We start from the raw sequence: 20,175 nt of genomic DNA, 5'->3' as shown, positions 1-20,175 counted from the left end.
CAATTTACATTCTATACATTCTACCATGTAGCATTATAAATATAATATACGTGTGGTTCGACGGCTGTCTCGAGAGAAACTGACGAATTCTCTAACGTGTCAAATTCGTCGTATTGTTACTGAAATGATATCTCGCTCGATCGTGCTTTGTTTTGATCAACGGTTTCACGATACATTTGAACTAGTCACCGACAAAATTATCTAGCCGACGTTAGTACACTCAAGGACTTTGATTCTGTCCATGGGGAAATTTTCCAAACTAAAAAGTCACCACTTTCTACATACTTGCAGTTCATGATTAATGAAACGACTGGAGCTTATTGGTCGTTATGTTAATCATAAACTGTAAGTATGTAGAAAGATAGCGACTTCTCAGTTTGGAAAATTTCCCAATGGACAGAATCAAAGTCCTTGGGTGTACATAACGCACTATTCAAGTCACTAACAGTTTGCCAAATCCATAGTGGTCAAGCATCCATAGCCAAATCTTTATCACAGTGTCGACGGAATTGACACTTTTCCATTAGAACTGATGAAGACCTAGTAAAGCGCTTTGGATAGCGCATTTGTAACGGGAACAATCTTTTGTCAAATACTGAACTATTCACTTTACGAGACATGCTCCTCGTTTCAAGTAAATTTATTTCCTGGAAGTAGTCAGTAGAAATTTGCAATCAATAATGGTGTTTCTAGCCAAATAAAATCATTCTTTTCACAAGAAATCTGATAATTACATATGCAATCATAAAAAGTTATTGTATAATTAGATAAAATTATTCAAAAACAGATAAAATCATGTAAAATCAAATGAAGTTATGTAATCAGTTAGATAATTTAGGTAATTACCCCCTTTGTGTAACCTTATATGTTAGTATGTCATTAAAAATATCATATGTTAATAAAATTATATAAGTGTAATAATTGGATCACTTTATTATCCATTCTTCTAACATCGTTTGTGAAAAAGAAGAAAACATAATTAGTCCATGTTGAATAAGTATGTACTCAGTACATCTTAAATGAAACTTTTCGTAAAAATCTTCACGTAAATATTTGAAATTGTTCCACATTTTAAAATAATGTCTAAAAATGTTCCCTATTTTGAATTTGGCCACAAGTTTTTAATTTTAGAATCAGTAAAGAAATTAGAATAATTCGCAAAGCTTAGATAAACCATATATAGTATGTACTGTTACCTTAGTATATCTGTATTATAGTCTCTCCTTTTGAGTCTTTTTATTTAACAAAATTTAAAATTTTTTCAGCCGGGAATATTTTTGACTCCGTAAATATGTATAAGACAAAATTTTATGTTTAGACAACGTTATATTCAAATAAATAAAATAATTTTAACACCATTCAGAGAGTAATATTTAAATATTAACTGTAAAAAGATTACAATTTGTATTCCTTTTTTTTATTAAATTTATTTTCTGTTAATGTACTACGTAGATATTGCTGTTCAACGAAAAGCACGAAAAGATAGTCATTTCTTCAAGAGTACAACATTTATTTAATTGATATACAATATATTAATAGGTATAAGGTGTAAAATAATTTACATAAATATTTAAATTATAGCAATATAAAATTCTAATATTTTAATAATATCGTATTCCAATACATTTATCCACTTACGAAAAATAATTTTACTTTTGTAATATTTTAAATTTGATCATTATCTCGCATTGTTTATTTCGCGTTCTAATCTTGACTAACTGTTTTATTAATTCAGTATTAAAATGTGATAAAATCGATCAAATATCATAAAACATTTTGCTTTAATGATTTAAATGCATTTAATTTGCTAATATAGTGATACCTTATACTATTATAGTATGTAACGACCCGTCTTTTTCCGCGCACGGGGCGGTGCGTGACTGCGGACGGACCAGGACGCGGAGGGAGGTCGCCAAGAGAACTAGACTTGTATTGCTTTAGGTGGTAAATACAATAGTGCGTTTATTTCGCGTTGACTATATACAGGTGGAGTGGCTTGGCCACGACGCGCGGACGGACGGATGACGGTGACGCTCGGACGGACCCAACAAAAACTTAAAGGCTACGCGCGGACGGACGGACGAGAAAACGGAGCGCGCGGACGGAACGAACGGTATTTACAAATGTCTGAATCGCGCTATTGTCGCGGCTGGGTTCGCGGAATTCCGGCCTCGAGTTTTCCGGGAACTCGGAGCCGGTGTTGACGCGCGCAGACCGTGGCCTTGCTGAAGGCCGTGGCCACGGCCGTAAGTGACGCGCGCTCGGTGCGAGTGTACGCGGAGCGGGGATTCCCGTCGCGAGCGGTTAATACCGCGATGTTCGGCGGTGGTGATCGACTCACGCCAAGAGCCCTTGGTAGAGGCGCGGAACTCCACACCCCAGGCCGTGAGTCGATACCGTAGTGAGGACGGCGGATCGGGAATCGCCGACCAGGATCTCCTGGTGGAGCCCAAGATGTACTTGAGCCCGTTTTTATCGGCGGTATCGGGATTTGCGGAAGGCTCTTGCCAAGACTGCTTGGCGGAAGCTAAGGCTCTTAACTCCCAAGTGAGCGCTAGGATGGGCTTCTTCTGGATCGGAGAGTGGACGGAGAAGAAGACCGCTCGACTCTCGGAGCGGCGGCGCTTATATACCCGAATCTCGAGAGCAGGGACGGTGCGGGGGTACGGAACGGTACGGAATCGGTGGGGGTCTCCCTGCCGCTCGAGATCGGTCCGGCGGTCGCCACTCCGGTCGAGCGCGTGCGCGCGGAGATCTGCCACGCAGATCTCACGTGCGGATGCGTCAACGCGCGCTACGCCGGTGTCGGAGTATATTTTTCGGCGCTATGCGCCGTGTTTCTGCTGTCCGGCGGTTGTTCGGCCGGACAGCCCGGAACGATGGACGGTCCGAGGGGGGAGCGGAAAGGCGGTTTGTTACAAGTATACTAACCTTATACTATAAATGGCATGTAAGATAACGTTACACAGATAGAACGTTCTACGTTGTCCACGAAGCATCAGGGAAAATTCACGACGCGTACGCTTCTCAGAGTGTTTTATTTCTAGATAAGATTTCATATTCTTTCTATAAAACACTTTGTATTACAAGGTATTTAATACGTAATCACCAATGATACTGTTGTTTACAAAATTATAAGAGTCGACTAGCAAGATAATAAGAGGCGAAAATGGAGGAGGAGCAAGTACATGTGCAAGTGAAAGACAACTCGTCGTCAATAGAGCGTATTTTAAATCCAATAATGTATACCTCTTGGCTCCTAGGTGTCAGTGCAGCACATCCGCAAAAGTGTCCCAAAGCTTTAACAATAATTATACATATAATTCACATGGCTGTGTGTTCCTATATCACGATATGCGAAGTACAACATTTCTTTATGAGTTATTCTTTTATTCCTCCAACCAGGACAATCATATATTTTCTATACTTATATCATCTAAACAGGATGATATGTAACATATCAACCTTTTATTATATTTATCACGGAATCAGACATTACAACAAGTGGCTGGAACTGATGGATAGAAAGAACTCGATCAGAAGATCAGGGAAGAAATATCCATGAATGATCGGTCTATAAAAATTGTCGAAGCGCTAGCAGTTTTCATGACATTCACTTTCTGTCCTTTGATGCCGATTATTCGAGTTCTATATTTGTACCTTAATTTATATCCAGTAAACAAAGATTTTATATTTGACATGATGATTAACTTAATATTAGCGCGGTCGTTGATCAACAGCTTCGTCTTCAACGTTGTAGTCTATGTGTTATATAGCAGACTTCAAACATTAAATAAATTGGTTAACCAGTTGGATAAGTTATCCAATGTGCAATGGATCGCATTCAAGATTAGACGCATCAGAGAATTGCATGCCAGTAAGTTTTTGCGAATATTATATAACCCAGTAATGTAGATTTATATAACTCAAAATATAATTTAATACGATCTATGAAAAAATTGCGTTGATATTATAGTCGAATTGTAAATTCTGTTTTGCAGATATTTATGACCTCGTCAGCATGGTACGATATTCACGGTCTTCATCTCCTCATCTGCTTCGGGAATTGCTTCGCCGTGGCTATATCAACACTATTCTTTTCCATGCCATAAGCTTTATCCACTGGCTAAATCAGCTACATCATGTCTTATATTGTATATTCCATGCATTTCTGCCTGATTTGTTGGATTTGCACACTTGCGTGTGAAGAATTCAATAGTACCGGAAGAATCATACACAAAATTATATTGAATTACAAACCTGTGAATCTTGATGAGCACGAGGCGAGTAATCAATCGAATCTAGAAGTGCAATTTTCACAGGAAGATTTGAACGGAGGGCAAAATTCTTATTGTGGCAGCAGTCACAATACGTATGTCTTGGAAAATTTTTTGCGCAGAAATCTGGACCGAGAGTGTGTCACAAAAGAGGTCAATGATTTTTCGATTCAACTGCAACAGATGCGACTAACATTTACGGCGTGCAATTTTTTCGAAATAAACAATTCTTCGTACGGTTGGGTGAGTATATAATTTAATTACTTCATTACAATTTTCGTAGAAGAGAAACTCCTTTCAAATTGCAATGTACATAATACAAGTTTTCAGAACAATTAAATGAAATAAATTTGTTTTTCAGTTTGTCGGGGTAGTCATCACTTACCTAATTATCACGCTTCAATTATTGCCAGTGGTAACTAATACTACAAATGTAACAAAAAACTAAAAATGTATTCGTAGCGTTTAAAAATGTGTTGAAATCCAATTATCATATAGACAGCATTATTATAAAAACGAGGTGGCGATACATGACGCGCAACTAATTGCGGCTGAATTATAGTCAGTCAAGTAAAAGCGTGACAGGTCTTATTCTCAATCGGTAAAAGATATCGCTCTAAATCTTTCAAAAGTTGATAAAACTTTGTCCTTCATGCATTATCAACAAAGACTGAGTTGCCATTGATCTTTTATAAGAGAAACACGGTAAGTGCCTTGAGTGCCAAATACGCGTCACGCTACGAGGCTATGTTCCTTTGCATCTACCCGAAAGGTCCGAAAATGAAGCAACGTAATTTTTATCGACAAATGTATATGGGCACGTTGTATTCTCACGAAAGCTTGTTCAACTTCCACCAATAAACTTATTCAATGGACCGTTAAACATAGTGTAAAGGTGCATCTTTGGGGCTGCTTCTCAGTGCACCTTGCACCTGTTTACCTACAACCTAAATGCCGAGAAAGTGCTGAAAATCTACAAAAGAGCCTTACTGCCGTTTGCCAAACGTTAGTTTACCGACAAAAATGAGGACTGGATTCTGTAGGAAGACACCGATGCCAGTCTTATGCCGTCAATTTGATCAAAAGCATGCCTTGAAGATGCCAGGCAATTATCGACGTCAGTGATGACTGGACGCATTATTAGCGTAATTGCATCTTTGTTCTCATTGACATACAATGCATATATAGGGCATTCCGTGTAAGGCCAGCTGGCCAATCGTGATAAAGGGACGGAGTTGGCGCATCAAGAGAGGCGCGCGTACGCAGACAGAAAAGTAGATCCTTGAAGGAGAGTTAAAGCTTAACGTTTTTTTACAAAATACAGAAGATCAGAGAGAGCTTTTGGATATTAGGCTTAAAAAAAACCGTTCCAGTACTTTGCAGTGGTTGATCCGGCTGCAACCCTGATAAGCTGACGTTTCAATAAAGAGGGCGTATTCAATAACCTAATACATGAGTAAGTCAGCCACCCATTTTGAAAAATATTTCAGATTTTAGTCAAACATACCCAGATTGAAGGTTTTAAGAGTATAATTCTCTGTGTAAAATCTTGGAATTTTAAAGTCGCGTTATAAAAGAAAACATTGTAGAGCGATACGTGTCTGTAAGTCGCGGTGATGCGAAATTGTTGATATACCAAGCTTAGAATTCTTGAAACTCGCCGGCGCGGTGCCGCGAATTACACACACGTATCGCTCAACATTGTTTTCTTTTTTAAGTTATATCTCGAACACGGCTAGGCCTCTCATAACGCGACTTTGCACAGTTAAAGTAGACACGTTGTACTTCATTCTGAGTTATTAAGGATAAAAATTGGTAATGACCCTTGGTTACGCCGCGGTTTTGAACATTTCGAAAGCTGAACGAGAATGATAATGAAGAGTTATATAAAATTTGACATTACCACGTAAAAGAGCAAATTTTTTTCTATAGGAAACAGGACTAATTAGACTTCGTTAACCCCCTGCTTTCCATCCCCAAAAAAGATAAAAATATATGAACAATGACAAATCCTAAAAATTCTTCTTTTTGTAACTGCTTAACCAGGCAGATTAAAAATCTAAGATTTTACACAGAGAATTATACTTAAAACCTTCAATCGCTTTAGAAAACTACTGTCCTCAAGTTGCAATATTACAAAAGACATATTTTTATCAGAAAAGACATTTGTATGATTGGAAGATTCCAGTCTATGCAAAAGAAGCATTATTTCTGTTAGCCAAGAAATCTTTGGACAAGAACGTCAAGAACGATAAGTATGAATTATATACGATTGTACAATTTAAAGTACATTTTTCCATGCTTTGAAAATTGAAATTATGTCTAACATTGATCCGTGTTATTATGTTTTAGTTTAGCAGACGAAAACATAGAAATTGACGAAACAATCTTATAACCTAAGTAGTATGTACTTAAAAAAATATATAATAATATTCAACTTAGTGAGTTTGATTTTTTTTAAATAAATGTATCTTTAAACTGCATCAATTATATACTGAATACATAGATTTTTGAAATAACTGATATACTACATTTAATAAATAATATTCAAGTGTAGTATCTATGAATTTCTATTCAAGAGTCTTCCCTTTCTATTCCAATCTTTGATTTTTTTTTAAACAAAACAGATGATACAATCTTAACCCAAATGGCTAAGATTGTATATCATTGCCATTATCGGCAGCAGTAAAGCGCCTCTTCAGTTGCTGACAGCAGGTAGTTGTACCTCGAAGAAATCGATTATCGGACAAATTATTTTAAAAACTATTATTTCTAAGAAATAATGATTTATAATTTCCTTTTCATTTATTAATTATTTTAATCAATAAATGTTCAATGTTCAACCAATAAATAAAAGTTTTATAAAAATTTTTCTGTATCCTGTGTCCTTCCTTAACAGTTAAATTATCTTAAAATTATCTAGATAAAATAATGTATAAATTTATTTTTTATCTAGATAAATTAAATTTAAATCATTTTTACTTATCTAAGATAACTTTAAATGTAATTTATCTTATCTTTATCTAGTTAATTTGAAGTTATCTAAGCGCAACACTGACTGTAAAGCTAAATGCACAATGAAAAGCACAAACAAGAGGAATAGAGAATAAAAAATTATTCCCGTCAATTCACAATGACGGCGATAGCGACAAGAACTGTCCAATCAAAAGTCAGCGCGTTAAATTCTCTAACCTATATGTTATATGTATATATACAATAGTCAAGAACGTACTGTTTGTTTGATAAAAATTGTGAATTTATCTATTTTATTTACTTTTTTATTTAAACATATACAATACAGGAATTCAAAAAGTAAGTATTTATTTGGTACTTATTAAGTATATATTTTTTATTCCTTACATTCTTTGTAATAATATTGGAGTAACTAGTTAAAAAGTTAAAAGTTAAATAATAAAGTTAAAAAATTAACTTTTAACTTAACTAAGTTAATTTTAAATAATTTAATTTTTATCTTGAACTGGATATTTTTGAAACACAAACTTTAATCATTAACTTTTTTCTAAGTTAAAAATTTATCTATGTAAAAAAAAATTATAAAAGAAAAAATATGCTTCCACATAAAAACCAATATTTTTTGTTATTTTATATAACTTTAGTTATATATAAATATAAATTTATATAACTTAATGAAATTTGTTTGATGTTCCATATTATAATTGAATAATCTAACTTTAAAAATTCACAAATTTTTAATTTAATATAAAAAATGCTTTTAAAAATTAATTTTTTTAATTAAATTATCAGGTTAATTAAAATCTTAACGCAACTTTTAATTACATTAGTTTTTTATTCATGTAACTTTTAACGTAACTCAATATTTAAGCCATTAATTTTAATTTAATTTAATTAAAGGTATGATAATAATTAATATTGCTTTTTTTTAGATTTTCTTGCAATGGATGATCATTTTACGAATGATTTATTGGTATTTCTTACTGTTACACATGTAGCTATATTAGGATTGTACACTATGGCTGTGTTCCGATATTAACTGCCAGTACTGAAAATGTATAGTATATGTGACGTGAACTATAAATTTTCAGTACTGCCAGTAAAAACGGAACACAGCCTATGTGGAGGAAGAAAAAAACTAAGACTTGGATTAATAGGAGATAGTGGGTGCGACCCATAAATACAAGAATATGGTAATTTCACAACTCTTTTTATGGAGTTGAAGGAAGACGCCGATCTTTTCTTTCGATATACAAGAATGGATGTAAACACATTTTACGAGCTTCTACAAATGGTTGAATCTTATTTGCAAAAAAGGAGTATGAGAAAATCGATATGCCCAGAACAGCGACTTGCGATAACATTAAGGTAAAGCACAGTTGTGTTAGAAACTATTTTATTATTTTATAAATATGTTTGTAAATACTATTTTAACATGTTAAAATATAGATATTTTTGCAAAATTGTATATAAAATGTAGATTCTACTTTAACATTTTATAGATTTATTATATTTGTATAATTAATTAAAGTATAATAATAAATTTATTAATTTTGTTCTTTTAATTTCAACATTTTTTATTATAGATATTTGGCAACTGGTGATCAATTATTGTCAGTAGCTCTTGCTTACAGAGTATGAGATCTACTGCTCATAACATTATAAAGGAAACATGTGCAGTGTTAGCCCAGGTTTTATTGCCAATATATATGAAAGCTCCTTCAGAAGATGAATAGAAACAAATCAGTAAAGATTTTTTAACTGAATGGAATTTACCAAACTGTATCGGTGCAATAGATGGTAAACACATAACTATATAAGCACCATCAAATTCTGGATCTATGTACTTTAATTACAAAAAAACATTTAGTATTGTTCTAATGGCTGCTTGCGATAGCAAATATAAATTCACTCTGTTCGATGTTGGCGCATACGGTAGTGAAAGTGATGGAGGAATCCTGCCTAGATCAGCTTTTGGTAAGGCTCTATATGAAGGTAGTTTGAATTTTCCAAAAGGAAAAGTATGTTTACCTGGTTCTGAAAAGGAAACATCTTTATATTTCATTGGCGACGAAGCTTTCAAAATGACGATAAACATGATGCGACCTTACTCAGGAAGGCATTTGAGTGAACAGAAAAAGATATTTAATTATCGTTTATCGCGTGCTAGAAGAACAATTGAAAATACTTTTGGAATCCTCGTGTCTAGATGGAAGATATTTCATAAGCCGATATGTGCAGGCCCAGATGTTATTGATAAATTCGTTATAGCAGCAATGTGTTTACATAATTTTTTAAAAAGCAAAAATGACGAGAAAATGATCTTATCAAAGATATTGCTCAAGCCAATACGTGGATCAAGAAACTACCGAAGGAAACGTAATTGAAGGCGAAAGGAGAAACGAATTAGAAATAATCAATAATTTAAGAGACATGACAAATGGTGCACATCGAGCTGCTAGAGAAGCTGCATATGAAATGCGAGATGCTCTTTCGTTGTACTTTTTAACTCCGGCTGGTGAGGTTTCGTGGCAATACGAATACATACGACGTGGACAATATCATGATGTGCCATAAAAACTGTGACAATGACTACGTTTACACGATGTTATTAATCGGGTTTAATATAGTATAGTTGTAAAATTGGCCACTCATAATAGTTATTCCATTCTTGAAAGAAATACTTATAATTGGCCAGATAACTATGGATGTTATTAAATCTGTAACGATGTAATGACGTGTAAACGTAGTCAATAAATATTGTTTGACGTGAATAAGTAAACTGCGAGTCAATCATTATCCTTAAGTATATGTATATAATTTTTGTAAGTAATAATAACACTTTAAAAAGTATAAGTTTTTATTTATCAGTATAAGTATCATAAGTATAAGTTTTTATATAAATACATTTTTATTTATCTATAAAATTACTCATTTATCTATATATTTTTAATATGCTTTGGTAATAAAGTTTACTGTATATTTAAAATAAAATCAAATATAAAGTCAAATATGTATTCTTTGTATTAAAAAATATGAATCTAACAATTAGTCGTGTCCCTAACAGCACAAAGTCGACTTTAAGTCGACTATAAGTCGGCCATAACTGCTAGACGTCTGGAAAATGGACGTCCGTAAGTCGACTTTAGACGACTTAAAGACGTCTATAAGTCATACAATGTCCCACTTTAATCGACAACTATAAGTCGACTTTTAAAGACGTTTTTAAGTCATACATTTGGAGACAACTATAAGTCGACTATAGTTAGCCATCATACAGACATTCTATGCAGTTGTAAAGGAAGGAATATTGAAATCGGGAAAATACGTTATAATACATTTTTCACTTGTTTGATTCGTTTTATTTAAAAAAAAAAGAAAATTGTTATAATAAAGCGAATGCAAATGTTTATATCTGTGTATGTGCATTGTGCGCATTTGTTTAACTTTGTGTGTATATGTATTGTCACGCACTTTTCGGACGCCGGAGAGCAACGGCAAAGTGCGCGATCAAACAAGGTAGCGGAAACGCTACACGAAGCGCGCGCGAGAGCGACGAGAATACCGACAGCTAGATTCCAATCGAATCGCGAAATTGGGCGCCAGACGCGATTACTCCGGTCGCGTCGCCGGGTTCACTCTTCCACGCTAAACGCCAATTCGTATCACGCGATAACTCATCACACGAAAGCGGAATCGTCGCTCGCACGCGGCCAGCTAGCTCCTCTAACCGGTAGAGGGGCGGGGTAGCGGAGACAGGGACGAAGCGGCTCTCTTACTGGAGGAGACGGGTAGGCGAGAAATTAAGCAAAGTCAGGCCGATATAACAGAGAGAAATAACATGTATTGTGGCATAGTACGGAGACAGAGTAGAATCAAACGCAACGAAATCATCAGTCGACGCAAGCAAAGAACGGAAAAGATAAAGAGAGTTAACGAAAACGAATAAGCGGAATGCGAAAATTTACTTACGTACTACAATGCTTACGCTAGCGGCGCGAACAACGACGGTTGGTCCCGCGCGGAACGAGACAGCCAATCACGCGCGCTCGGAACAGCGCGGCGAGAACATACTCGGCGAACTTTCGCTAACGGACCGCAATTAATACAAACGCAATGCGATCCAAGATACCCGGTGACGGCAATGCCGCCGTCGCGGTCACAATGCACAATTCTCGCGAAGACGCGCGACACGACAACGCACCGATAACGCGGACGGTCGTGTGATCACGGCCGTAACACGACTCGCGCACGTGCGCGAGGGCTTTGCGGCTTCCCGTAAAGCCGATCGCTCGCGAACCTCTACGGCGGGACAGCCGAAACACACGCGGCAGCCGACAGCTGGATGCCTCGACGAGGTCTCGCGCTTGAGGTGGAGAGCCAGCCAAACACCAAGAAGCAAGGTGCGTTCAATCGCCACGCGGCGGACGCACTCGCACACGAAACTAATGGCTCCACCTCAGAACGCGAGCCGGTCGACACCGACAGCTCGTGGCTTTACACGAAGGTTAGAGGGTCACCTCGACTTCCGCACGGTCCTCCTTCGGGTCCTCGGGTGTCCTCAACTCGCTCGCCAAGGCCGGGCACTCCTTCCGATAGCGGACAGGCCGATAGCTGACCGATATCTCGCACTCGCTCGCTCGTTTCCACACACGCTCAGTTCGCCGGGTCGCACGCAAAAGCCAAGAGGATCGCGCTCGATGCGCGATCGATGAGCGCTACCCCTCCTACAGGGTGCGCGATATCCTTGCGCCTAGCGGCGCGGCCTATCAGCGGCCGCCCTTATCTAGCCGTGACGTCACGGCAGCGCAGTGTCGGGTCTCCGCAGGTGTCGTGCGGTCCCCGTCGGCATCCGACATCCTCGTCGTTCTCGTCGTCCCTGCGGACGACAGCCGCAGAATTTTCCCAGCGACGACTCTTCGCCGCTATACTCCTTGATGGACAGCCGGCATTCGACGGCCCTTGTCCTGGCCGTTCGTCCGCCTTGGCCTGTCCCTCGGCTGCGCCAATTGCGAGCCTCTTTTGCGTGGCGCATATCTGGCACCACGTCGAGTCTCGTCCTTTTCTCCGCCGTCGGTTTTCCGTGCGCCGGCCCTGGACGATCGCCCTCTCCTTGTCCTGCTGCTGCCCATCCTCCTCGCTGCTGCTGGTCCTTAGGCGACGTTTGTCGAGGTGCCCGCGGATACATGAAATAAGCCGCGAATAAATAAATGAAATCAATACGCGCCGCAGTCCCGCCGGAGATTTCGCTCTCTCGCTGAGTGCCCGACCCGGTCTTACGCGCCTCCTTGCGCTATGCTCAGGCGGAGGACGAAGTGGCGAGGCAGATAAAACTGCCACGTCACAGTATATCGCAATAACTCAATGTATACAATATTATCTTGCTTAATATTATATACAAATGCATTTGTTAAGAATAATAATAATAACAATTTTAATAATAAAAACTTTTAACTATTCTATATTCATGGATGTCACATAAAACAAAAACTGTATCCACATTCATAACTTCCTTAATGCTAAATAATGAAATAAATATTCCTCTTATTTAAATAAAACAATCTTAATATGAAAATAACTTTTTTTCTATCTTTGTACTCGTAATAAAATTATTATCTTGCGTTTAAACTTCTCTCTCTTATTTTTTACCAAACATATAGCATTACATATATCACATATTCCAGCATAATCATGCATATGAATGCCAAGTTTCCTTTTTAATTAGATCAAGTTAACCATTACATCTTTTTATTAGCAATGAGTTTTACGAATCAATCGTTATCACATCACACATTTCTTTTATTCATATAAAAAATGCAATGACTACTTCATACATGTATTTTGAAAGCCAATACATAAAACAAAATTATTATAAACTAAAAGTATGAAAATTTAAAAGCATACAAATACGCGCATGTGTATATGTGAGAGTATCATCGTACGGACATTACGATTATCTAAAACAAAATTTGGCGTCGTGACATTTACGTTGATCCTTTTGAATAATGCTCATATACTTCTTTCTATTTTGTCAATGGCTATTTCTGCAAGATGATCGCATAACATAAAATGGCTTAATACGCCAATGATATTTAAATAGTTTGTATGATGGACTAGCTTCAGTTATACGACTTAAATAAGAATGACATCTTTGACAAGTCTTCGTATATTTAGGCATATACTGCAGGAAGATCATAATACGGATATTAACTTTTCCAAGTTTTCTTTCATTGTAACTTTGTTAGTAAAATTTGTTATTTTTCTACTGCCTTACATAAAGTTCGATTTGAAACATATAAATCACTCTAAATTAAAAAAAATATATATCAAAAAATCTATATCATAACGTTGAGCATATGACAAAGATATAAGATAAATTTTTCAAAGTATTGCTTGTATAATATAAAACCTTTTATTTGCGTATATAAACTAACGATCGGATATATTGATTTTTTGACTAATTGTTAGGCATTATTATCGATATTTATGCGCGTACAAACAAGATAATTACGAATCAATCATCGTTTAGAAATTGTTATACAGGGTGTCCCAGACCAATGTATAAAAATTATCATGATGAGGTAGAAAGGATCGAGATAAATGAAAAAGTATAATATTTTGCGATATTTACAATAATTTTTGAGTAATAAAATATTAAGGTCAGCCGAATAAGAGCGCGCGGAGAGACAAGCGGTCGCTCGTCTGAGCTGTAGGACCGCCCACTACGGCCCGATTGTAGGCGTCGGTAAGTGGCGCGCGGCAAGGGAAAAGATAGCTTGGCACCGTACCGCGTCGAGACGGGCGGTCTTACGGCTCAGGCGACCAACCGTTTGCCTCTCCGCGCGCTCTTATTCGGCTGACTTTAATATTTTATTACACAAAAATTATTGCAAATATCGCAAACTGTTATTAGACTTTTTGATTTATCTCGATCCCTTCTACTTCATCGTAATAATTTTTATACATTGGTCTGGGACATTCTGTATATCCGTAAGATCAACCTACAGCATAGATGTTACAAATTAAGACTATCACTGGATTTCCTTGACATTCTAAAAACCAGTGCCGCGTCACGTAATCATAAGTAATGTCAACGGTTCCATTCCTTTTTGAAACGACAAGACACGATGTTGATACAAAACATGTTTCGCAAAGTTTCTCATGGAAGACTTCCAGTAAAAGTGTATTAATCAGTAAAATAACTTTGTTTTACTGATTAATAAACATTTTATTATTATTAATCGTACTTCTGATCCTGTCACCTGAGCGACGGAGCCGTTCTTGCATGGCAGCTTCTAGTTCTGCACGGGTGACGCTGGTGACCATTTCATCACAGAATCTGAAATACATATAAATAAAATTATAAAGCTATGTTCCGAAATTAACTGTAATCAATACTGAAAACGTTGTTTGATCTCTATCGGAATTCTAATGTTAAAAAGAGATGAAATAATGTTGTCAGTACTGGAAAATTAATTTTGAAATAGGAAATCTTGTTATAGGAAAGTAGAAATAATGGAATAAATGTTACCGATTATTAGTTTGGACAAGGATGTGGATTTAAAACGTACACCACTCTTTTGGTCTGTCCATGATATTTGGGTCCCTATTTCATTACACATTATATGTGATAAAATGTTTCTAATAAATTGTTTACCTGTCGAACCTCCGATTCGACATATCATGTGTTCCTGTAATATAATTACAAAAATGTACACGAATAGAATGTTATGATTGAAAAAAAACATGTTAGTGCGAAAATAAAATACACGTGTTTTTAAACATATTCAGACAACTAATAGTATTAATTTAGTATTCACCAACCATACATTTTTGAAATCAATTTTATTCAATTTTGCGACTTAGAAATATTTATTTGTATTTTATTATATTTTTATATGAAATGTTTTTCAAATATTGAATATAAAATTATCAAATTTAATACATACAAGTAATAAAAAGTTTTTGATAATATATAATAAATGTGACAAAATTTATAAAATTATAAAAAAGCGAGTTAATTTCTGGGAAATTAGAACAGCAACTTAACAAGCAGTACAATTATCAATATTAAAAACAATATTTTATAAATATTATAATATGAATAGACTTACGAATTGTTTTCTCATGTTCGCATCCACTTTCAATTGATTGTCGCATTCGAAGAATTGCTGAAGCGTTATTAACGGGAACGACGGTAATAATTCTTGTCCTACAACCTCGTCCTGCATTTGGCTCTTTTAGCAGCGCTTCGATTTTATACAATTGTCGTGACAATTTTTTGAATTCCTTTTGGACATAATCTCTGCATTCGCCTGTAACAATATTACAAAATTGTAAGAATTAAAATTGTTAATATTTTAATAAAGTGACTGTTAATAAAATGACTGTATAAAATAATCATAAAATATTAATACAATATAAAGATATAAGTAATATAAAAAACAAAAACTATTAACAAATTAATAATGTATCTCTGTAGGAAGTTATATATTTACCACAACAGTTGTTATGATTCCTCGTTTGATTTTCTTTATCTAACTGCAGTGAACAGGTAATTCTGAAAATCAAATATATATATATATATATATATATATATATAAAATAAAAATATATATAATAAAAAATATATATTATGCTGAACTATGTTTGCGAATCTTTGTTTCATAACAGTGTTTTACTTATTAAAATCATTTTTTATTATTATTAAATCATGACTTTTACTTGCATTAAAAAATAAATAAGATTTCGTGATAATAGCTTTTATACAGCACTTATGAAGCATTACTGTATACTAGATTAATAAAACTTAGAAATAAATTTATTATTTTTTTAAGAAACTATGATTTTAAGAAATTGTAATAACGTTTTACATTTTAATATTAACATTATACACATTTATATTTAAATTGTTGATATTGTGTATGTATACCTTGTATGTCAGATAGGTAACATTCATCGTGCCATTCTTGATGACGCTCCATCATTGCAGGCTTGGTTTTCCCAAAATTAGCTGACGAGATGCCGGACAATTTTTTAGACTTGTGTTGCTTTTCTACAAAAATTTAAATAAAGTTACAAATAGGATTTCCAAGTGAATATATATACACATATGCTGTATTATTTGACTCAAGTCAAATAATTTTTCATACCGTTCAAATCATTGATCCGTTTCGGAGTAGAGTCTACTGCAAAACAAACAAAATTATACACAATTGATAGCAATAATGATTGTTATAATTAGAAAAAAAATGACCAATCGCAGTCAAATTTAAAGAGAATATTTGACTGTAATTTATCAATTCTTATTGCTTGTGACTTATAATACTGACTAATAACTTACTGTAGAAAGCAGTGTTGCTAAGTCTACCGTTTTTTCATCGTATTATTTATAATTATAATAACTTTTTCTAAATATAAGTTTTATGTATTACATAAAACTTCTGAAATTTATAATCTACCGCTTCAAATTTCAAATCAACCGCTTTTTAAACGTAATACCTACTGGTCAATTTCTCAATCACCTGGCAACACAGGTAAAAAAGCCTTTACATAAACTTACAAGTCTTTTCGTAGTTGGATGAGAATGTAGCACGCTTATTCATTTGCGATTGTGATGTCTGGGTTAAACTACCTTCGCATTGTTGCTTTGATTTAATGTAAGAACATTTTGGTAGGGATATCGTGGAAATTGTTTTTGGTGTATTTTCTGCAAAAATTAAAATAAAATTAAGAATAGTATCATCAATAAAAATATATGATTAATTCGTGCAAAACAACCCTACCTATTGTATTATTGTAAGTGTTTATAGTAACATTTTCAAATAATGTTTTGGTAATTATGTAGAATACCCCCATTACCTCCGATTTTGGTAAAATTAGACTCATTCGACGCGTTTTTGCCTGAAATGAACAAATCTTAATAATTTCCTTTGAGTTTTCATTTATAGTTTGGGATAGAACTTCATGTAGTTGTTGAGAGCCCTCTGCGTTGTTATTAAATTCAAAACCGTATTTTGTTATATCTATCTTCGATTTTACTCTCGATGCGTATAGTTCCGTTTTGCCATTCTTCGTTACCTCTTTTAATTCTACATCCACCTTTACAATTGCGTCATTTGCAAATAAAAACATAATTTCAATGAAAGAAGAATAAGTGATAAATTTTTTATTATATATTGAAGTAAATATTACTAAACTTAAGTCTTATTTTAATGTAAGAATAATTATCTTATGTACCAAAAGTAGCTTGAATTGGTCTTTTATGACTAAGTGGCACCAGTAATTGTACATTAAAATTATACATAACATCCACAATAATATGTTTAAGTATAAAATCCAACTCAAAGCGAAGCTTATTAAAAGATACGTTGTAAGAAGTTATATAGAAATTACAAAAACTTTTTATTTTTACATCTGCGATGTTCAATTTAAGATTGTTGGTGTCATATATAACTACTTTATCAATGATTACTGGCTCACTAGGAGGAACGTTCAATTCTGGTAGCCCTTGACTGCAAATCGTACTTTTTACATTATGTTCTTTTTGATGCGTTGTCCGTAGACATCGATGGGACTATTACGTCCATACACGCAAATGTAGGAGGCTGTAAAAGATTTAAAACTATGTTAAATTAAAAATTTAAATACAAAAAATTAAACAAATTTTAATTTGTTTTAGTTTGTTATTAAATATTTAACATAGTAATAAGATAAAATAAGCAAAAATCATACTTATTTAACTTACGCCTTCTACTGCTATATAGCAACTGTTTAATAGCAACCGAAATACTTCAAATAGATAACACTATTACATATATTTAATTTATTTCAAGCATTTTATTAATAATTACATTTTAAAAAGACGACTAAATAAAATTATCACAGTTCTTCATAATTTTCTTCTAATTCTTTATTCACTTATTTCAAAGTAAGCTACTCCTAAGTGTGAGAATAACCTGTATACAGTAATTGTTATATATACAAACATTTAAGCTAAAAGATTTTTTATCGTATCTTTTTGTAAAAAATAATTTTATATTAATAAAATAATATTTAAGAAAATATAATAATTAATATAATAAAGAATAACAATATTATTGTTATACAAACGCAATACAAATGCAATCAAAATATAGATTATATAAAATATCGTACTGTTTAGGAAGAATAAATTCGTAGGTCTGAAGTATATTTTAGAAAAGAAGAATACCAAATAATCAATCCCTTGAAAGCAGATCTTGCAAAATGTTGCTACAAATCTGATTAGCGAGAAGAATACAAATTTAATTGCAGAATTTAATGCATTAAAAGATGTCAACAAAATACTAGCATTATACAGGGTGTAACAAAACAAAGGGACCTGGAGTATACCATGAGTTAGAGGACACGAATCCAAGTCGAAAAGTCCTGAGTCATTTTTTGATCTGAGCCTTCTGTTCCATGCTATGATGTTGAAGTTAGCGAATGAGCGCCCGTCTATAGAAAGAAAGCAGTGACGGACAATAAACGGGCGGAGCGGAGCTGACAAACTATGCGGCTGGAGAACAGACGAGCAGCAAAACCGCTGTAATAAAAAACACACACACACTCTCTCTCTCTCTCTCTCTCTCTCTCTCTCTCTCTCTCTCCCTCTCTCCACCTTGTTTAAAAAAAAACCTTAAAAATCCTAAGGTGCATAACTAAAATAAACGTTTCGGTGCTATTGTAATTTATTAATTCAACGTAAATTAATTATTTATTTCCTTATAATTATAATAAATGTTCGAAGTGTGCTTCTTCTACTTCGATACACGTTCTTGCTCTTTTCTGTACATTTTGCGTAGCTCTTCGAACTTGAACATTACTAATTCCCTTAATAGTGTGGAATACTAATTCCATCATCTCGTCAGCTGTCTCGATGTTGGTATGCATAAATATTTTTTCTTTTATTGCTTTCCAAAGAAAAAAATCACACGGATTGTAATCCGGAGATCGAGCAGGCCACGGAGTTATCGAACCTCTTCCGAACCACTGGGGGAAAGTTTCATCGAGATAACGGCGAAATATACCTTTAAATAAGATTTATTGAAGTTGATATTAAAAGTAATTTGGATAATTACACTTGAATATAAAGTTTGTCTCAAACAAACGATATGTTTTTAATACTAATTCTAATTAATCTAATTAACGAGAAATCATTGTATAAAAGCAAGTTATTCTATTATTACGTCCTGCGGAGTAACGATTCTTTCCTTCGCAACCAGCGGATATTCTAATTAACGGGCGAGCGACGGTGATCTCACCCCGATCCCAAGAATACGGTGACTCTCACGGCAATAATCAGATGTGATGAATTAAGTAGATATAAATTCATCAATCATAAAGATTTGAGGTGACACCGTTGCTCGACGCCCAAAACATCAAAGATAGTAAAATTAGGGAGCTGGAAGACGCACGTGTGCACCCCTTTGAGTTCTGAATGTCCGGCACCCGCATAACAATAAATCGAAAAATTTTGACATTTAATGCTTTCCGGGAGTTTAATTGTCAAACCTGCCGCTTTCTCGGATAACAATTACCGAGGAACATAAAAAAGTCGTAAAAATAAATATTGCAAGTGGGTGTATTGATGAATAAAGTAGTGCACACGGCCCTCGAAGGGACAAAGGGAATCATAGATGAAAAATAGTATAAATAGGTGCGTCTTCTAGCGGAGCGCACAGTACACAGTTCACTTCAGACAGTTCAGTTCAGAGCAGTCTACTCTAACAGTTTAACCAACAAGTAGTAAGTTTCAATCATAAGTTTATCTTTCCTGACGGGCTTTTCTCTCTTACGGATGATTTATACATATTCACATTACAATTTCCCCTCCGAATCGAATCAAGCTCTGTTTGATTCGATTCAACCTTGATTTCCATTCTGGATTAAATCGAGTGACGGC

At 34.7% G+C, this 20,175-nt stretch overlaps 1 protein-coding gene and 1 pseudogene across 2 annotated transcripts; one reads left to right on the top strand and one right to left on the bottom strand.

Moving 5' to 3' along the window:
• The first annotated feature begins 8,423 nt into the window (after positions 1-8,423).
• Positions 8,424-8,986, top strand: LOC113005697 (annotated as a pseudogene).
• Positions 8,987-14,166: 5,180 nt separating this feature from the next.
• Positions 14,167-17,445, bottom strand: LOC113004867. 2 transcript variants are annotated; one of them, XR_005574914.1, is made up of 7 exons: positions 17,036-17,445; positions 16,813-16,959; positions 16,403-16,438; positions 16,183-16,305; positions 15,365-15,565; positions 14,782-14,941; positions 14,167-14,589 (listed from the first exon to the last, which is right to left on the bottom strand). XR_005574914.1 is itself a non-coding variant. In XM_039449807.1 (6 exons), exons 1-6 carry the CDS (start codon positions 17,382-17,384, stop codon positions 14,546-14,548), a joined length of 900 nt encoding a protein of 299 aa, XP_039305741.1. In that variant the 5' UTR covers positions 17,385-17,445; the 3' UTR covers positions 14,169-14,545. The 2 variants fall into 2 exon arrangements, 1 of the variants encoding a protein (XP_039305741.1); XM_039449807.1 differs by lacking the exon at positions 14,782-14,941 and having other exon boundaries at positions 14,169-14,589.
• Positions 17,446-20,175: the final 2,730 nt, after the last annotated feature.

This window comes from Solenopsis invicta, chromosome 5, assembly GCF_016802725.1.
Source record: "Solenopsis invicta isolate M01_SB chromosome 5, UNIL_Sinv_3.0, whole genome shotgun sequence".
Taxonomy (NCBI): Eukaryota; Metazoa; Arthropoda; class Insecta; order Hymenoptera; family Formicidae; genus Solenopsis; species Solenopsis invicta.
This window is presented reverse-complemented; position numbering and strand designations above follow the sequence as displayed.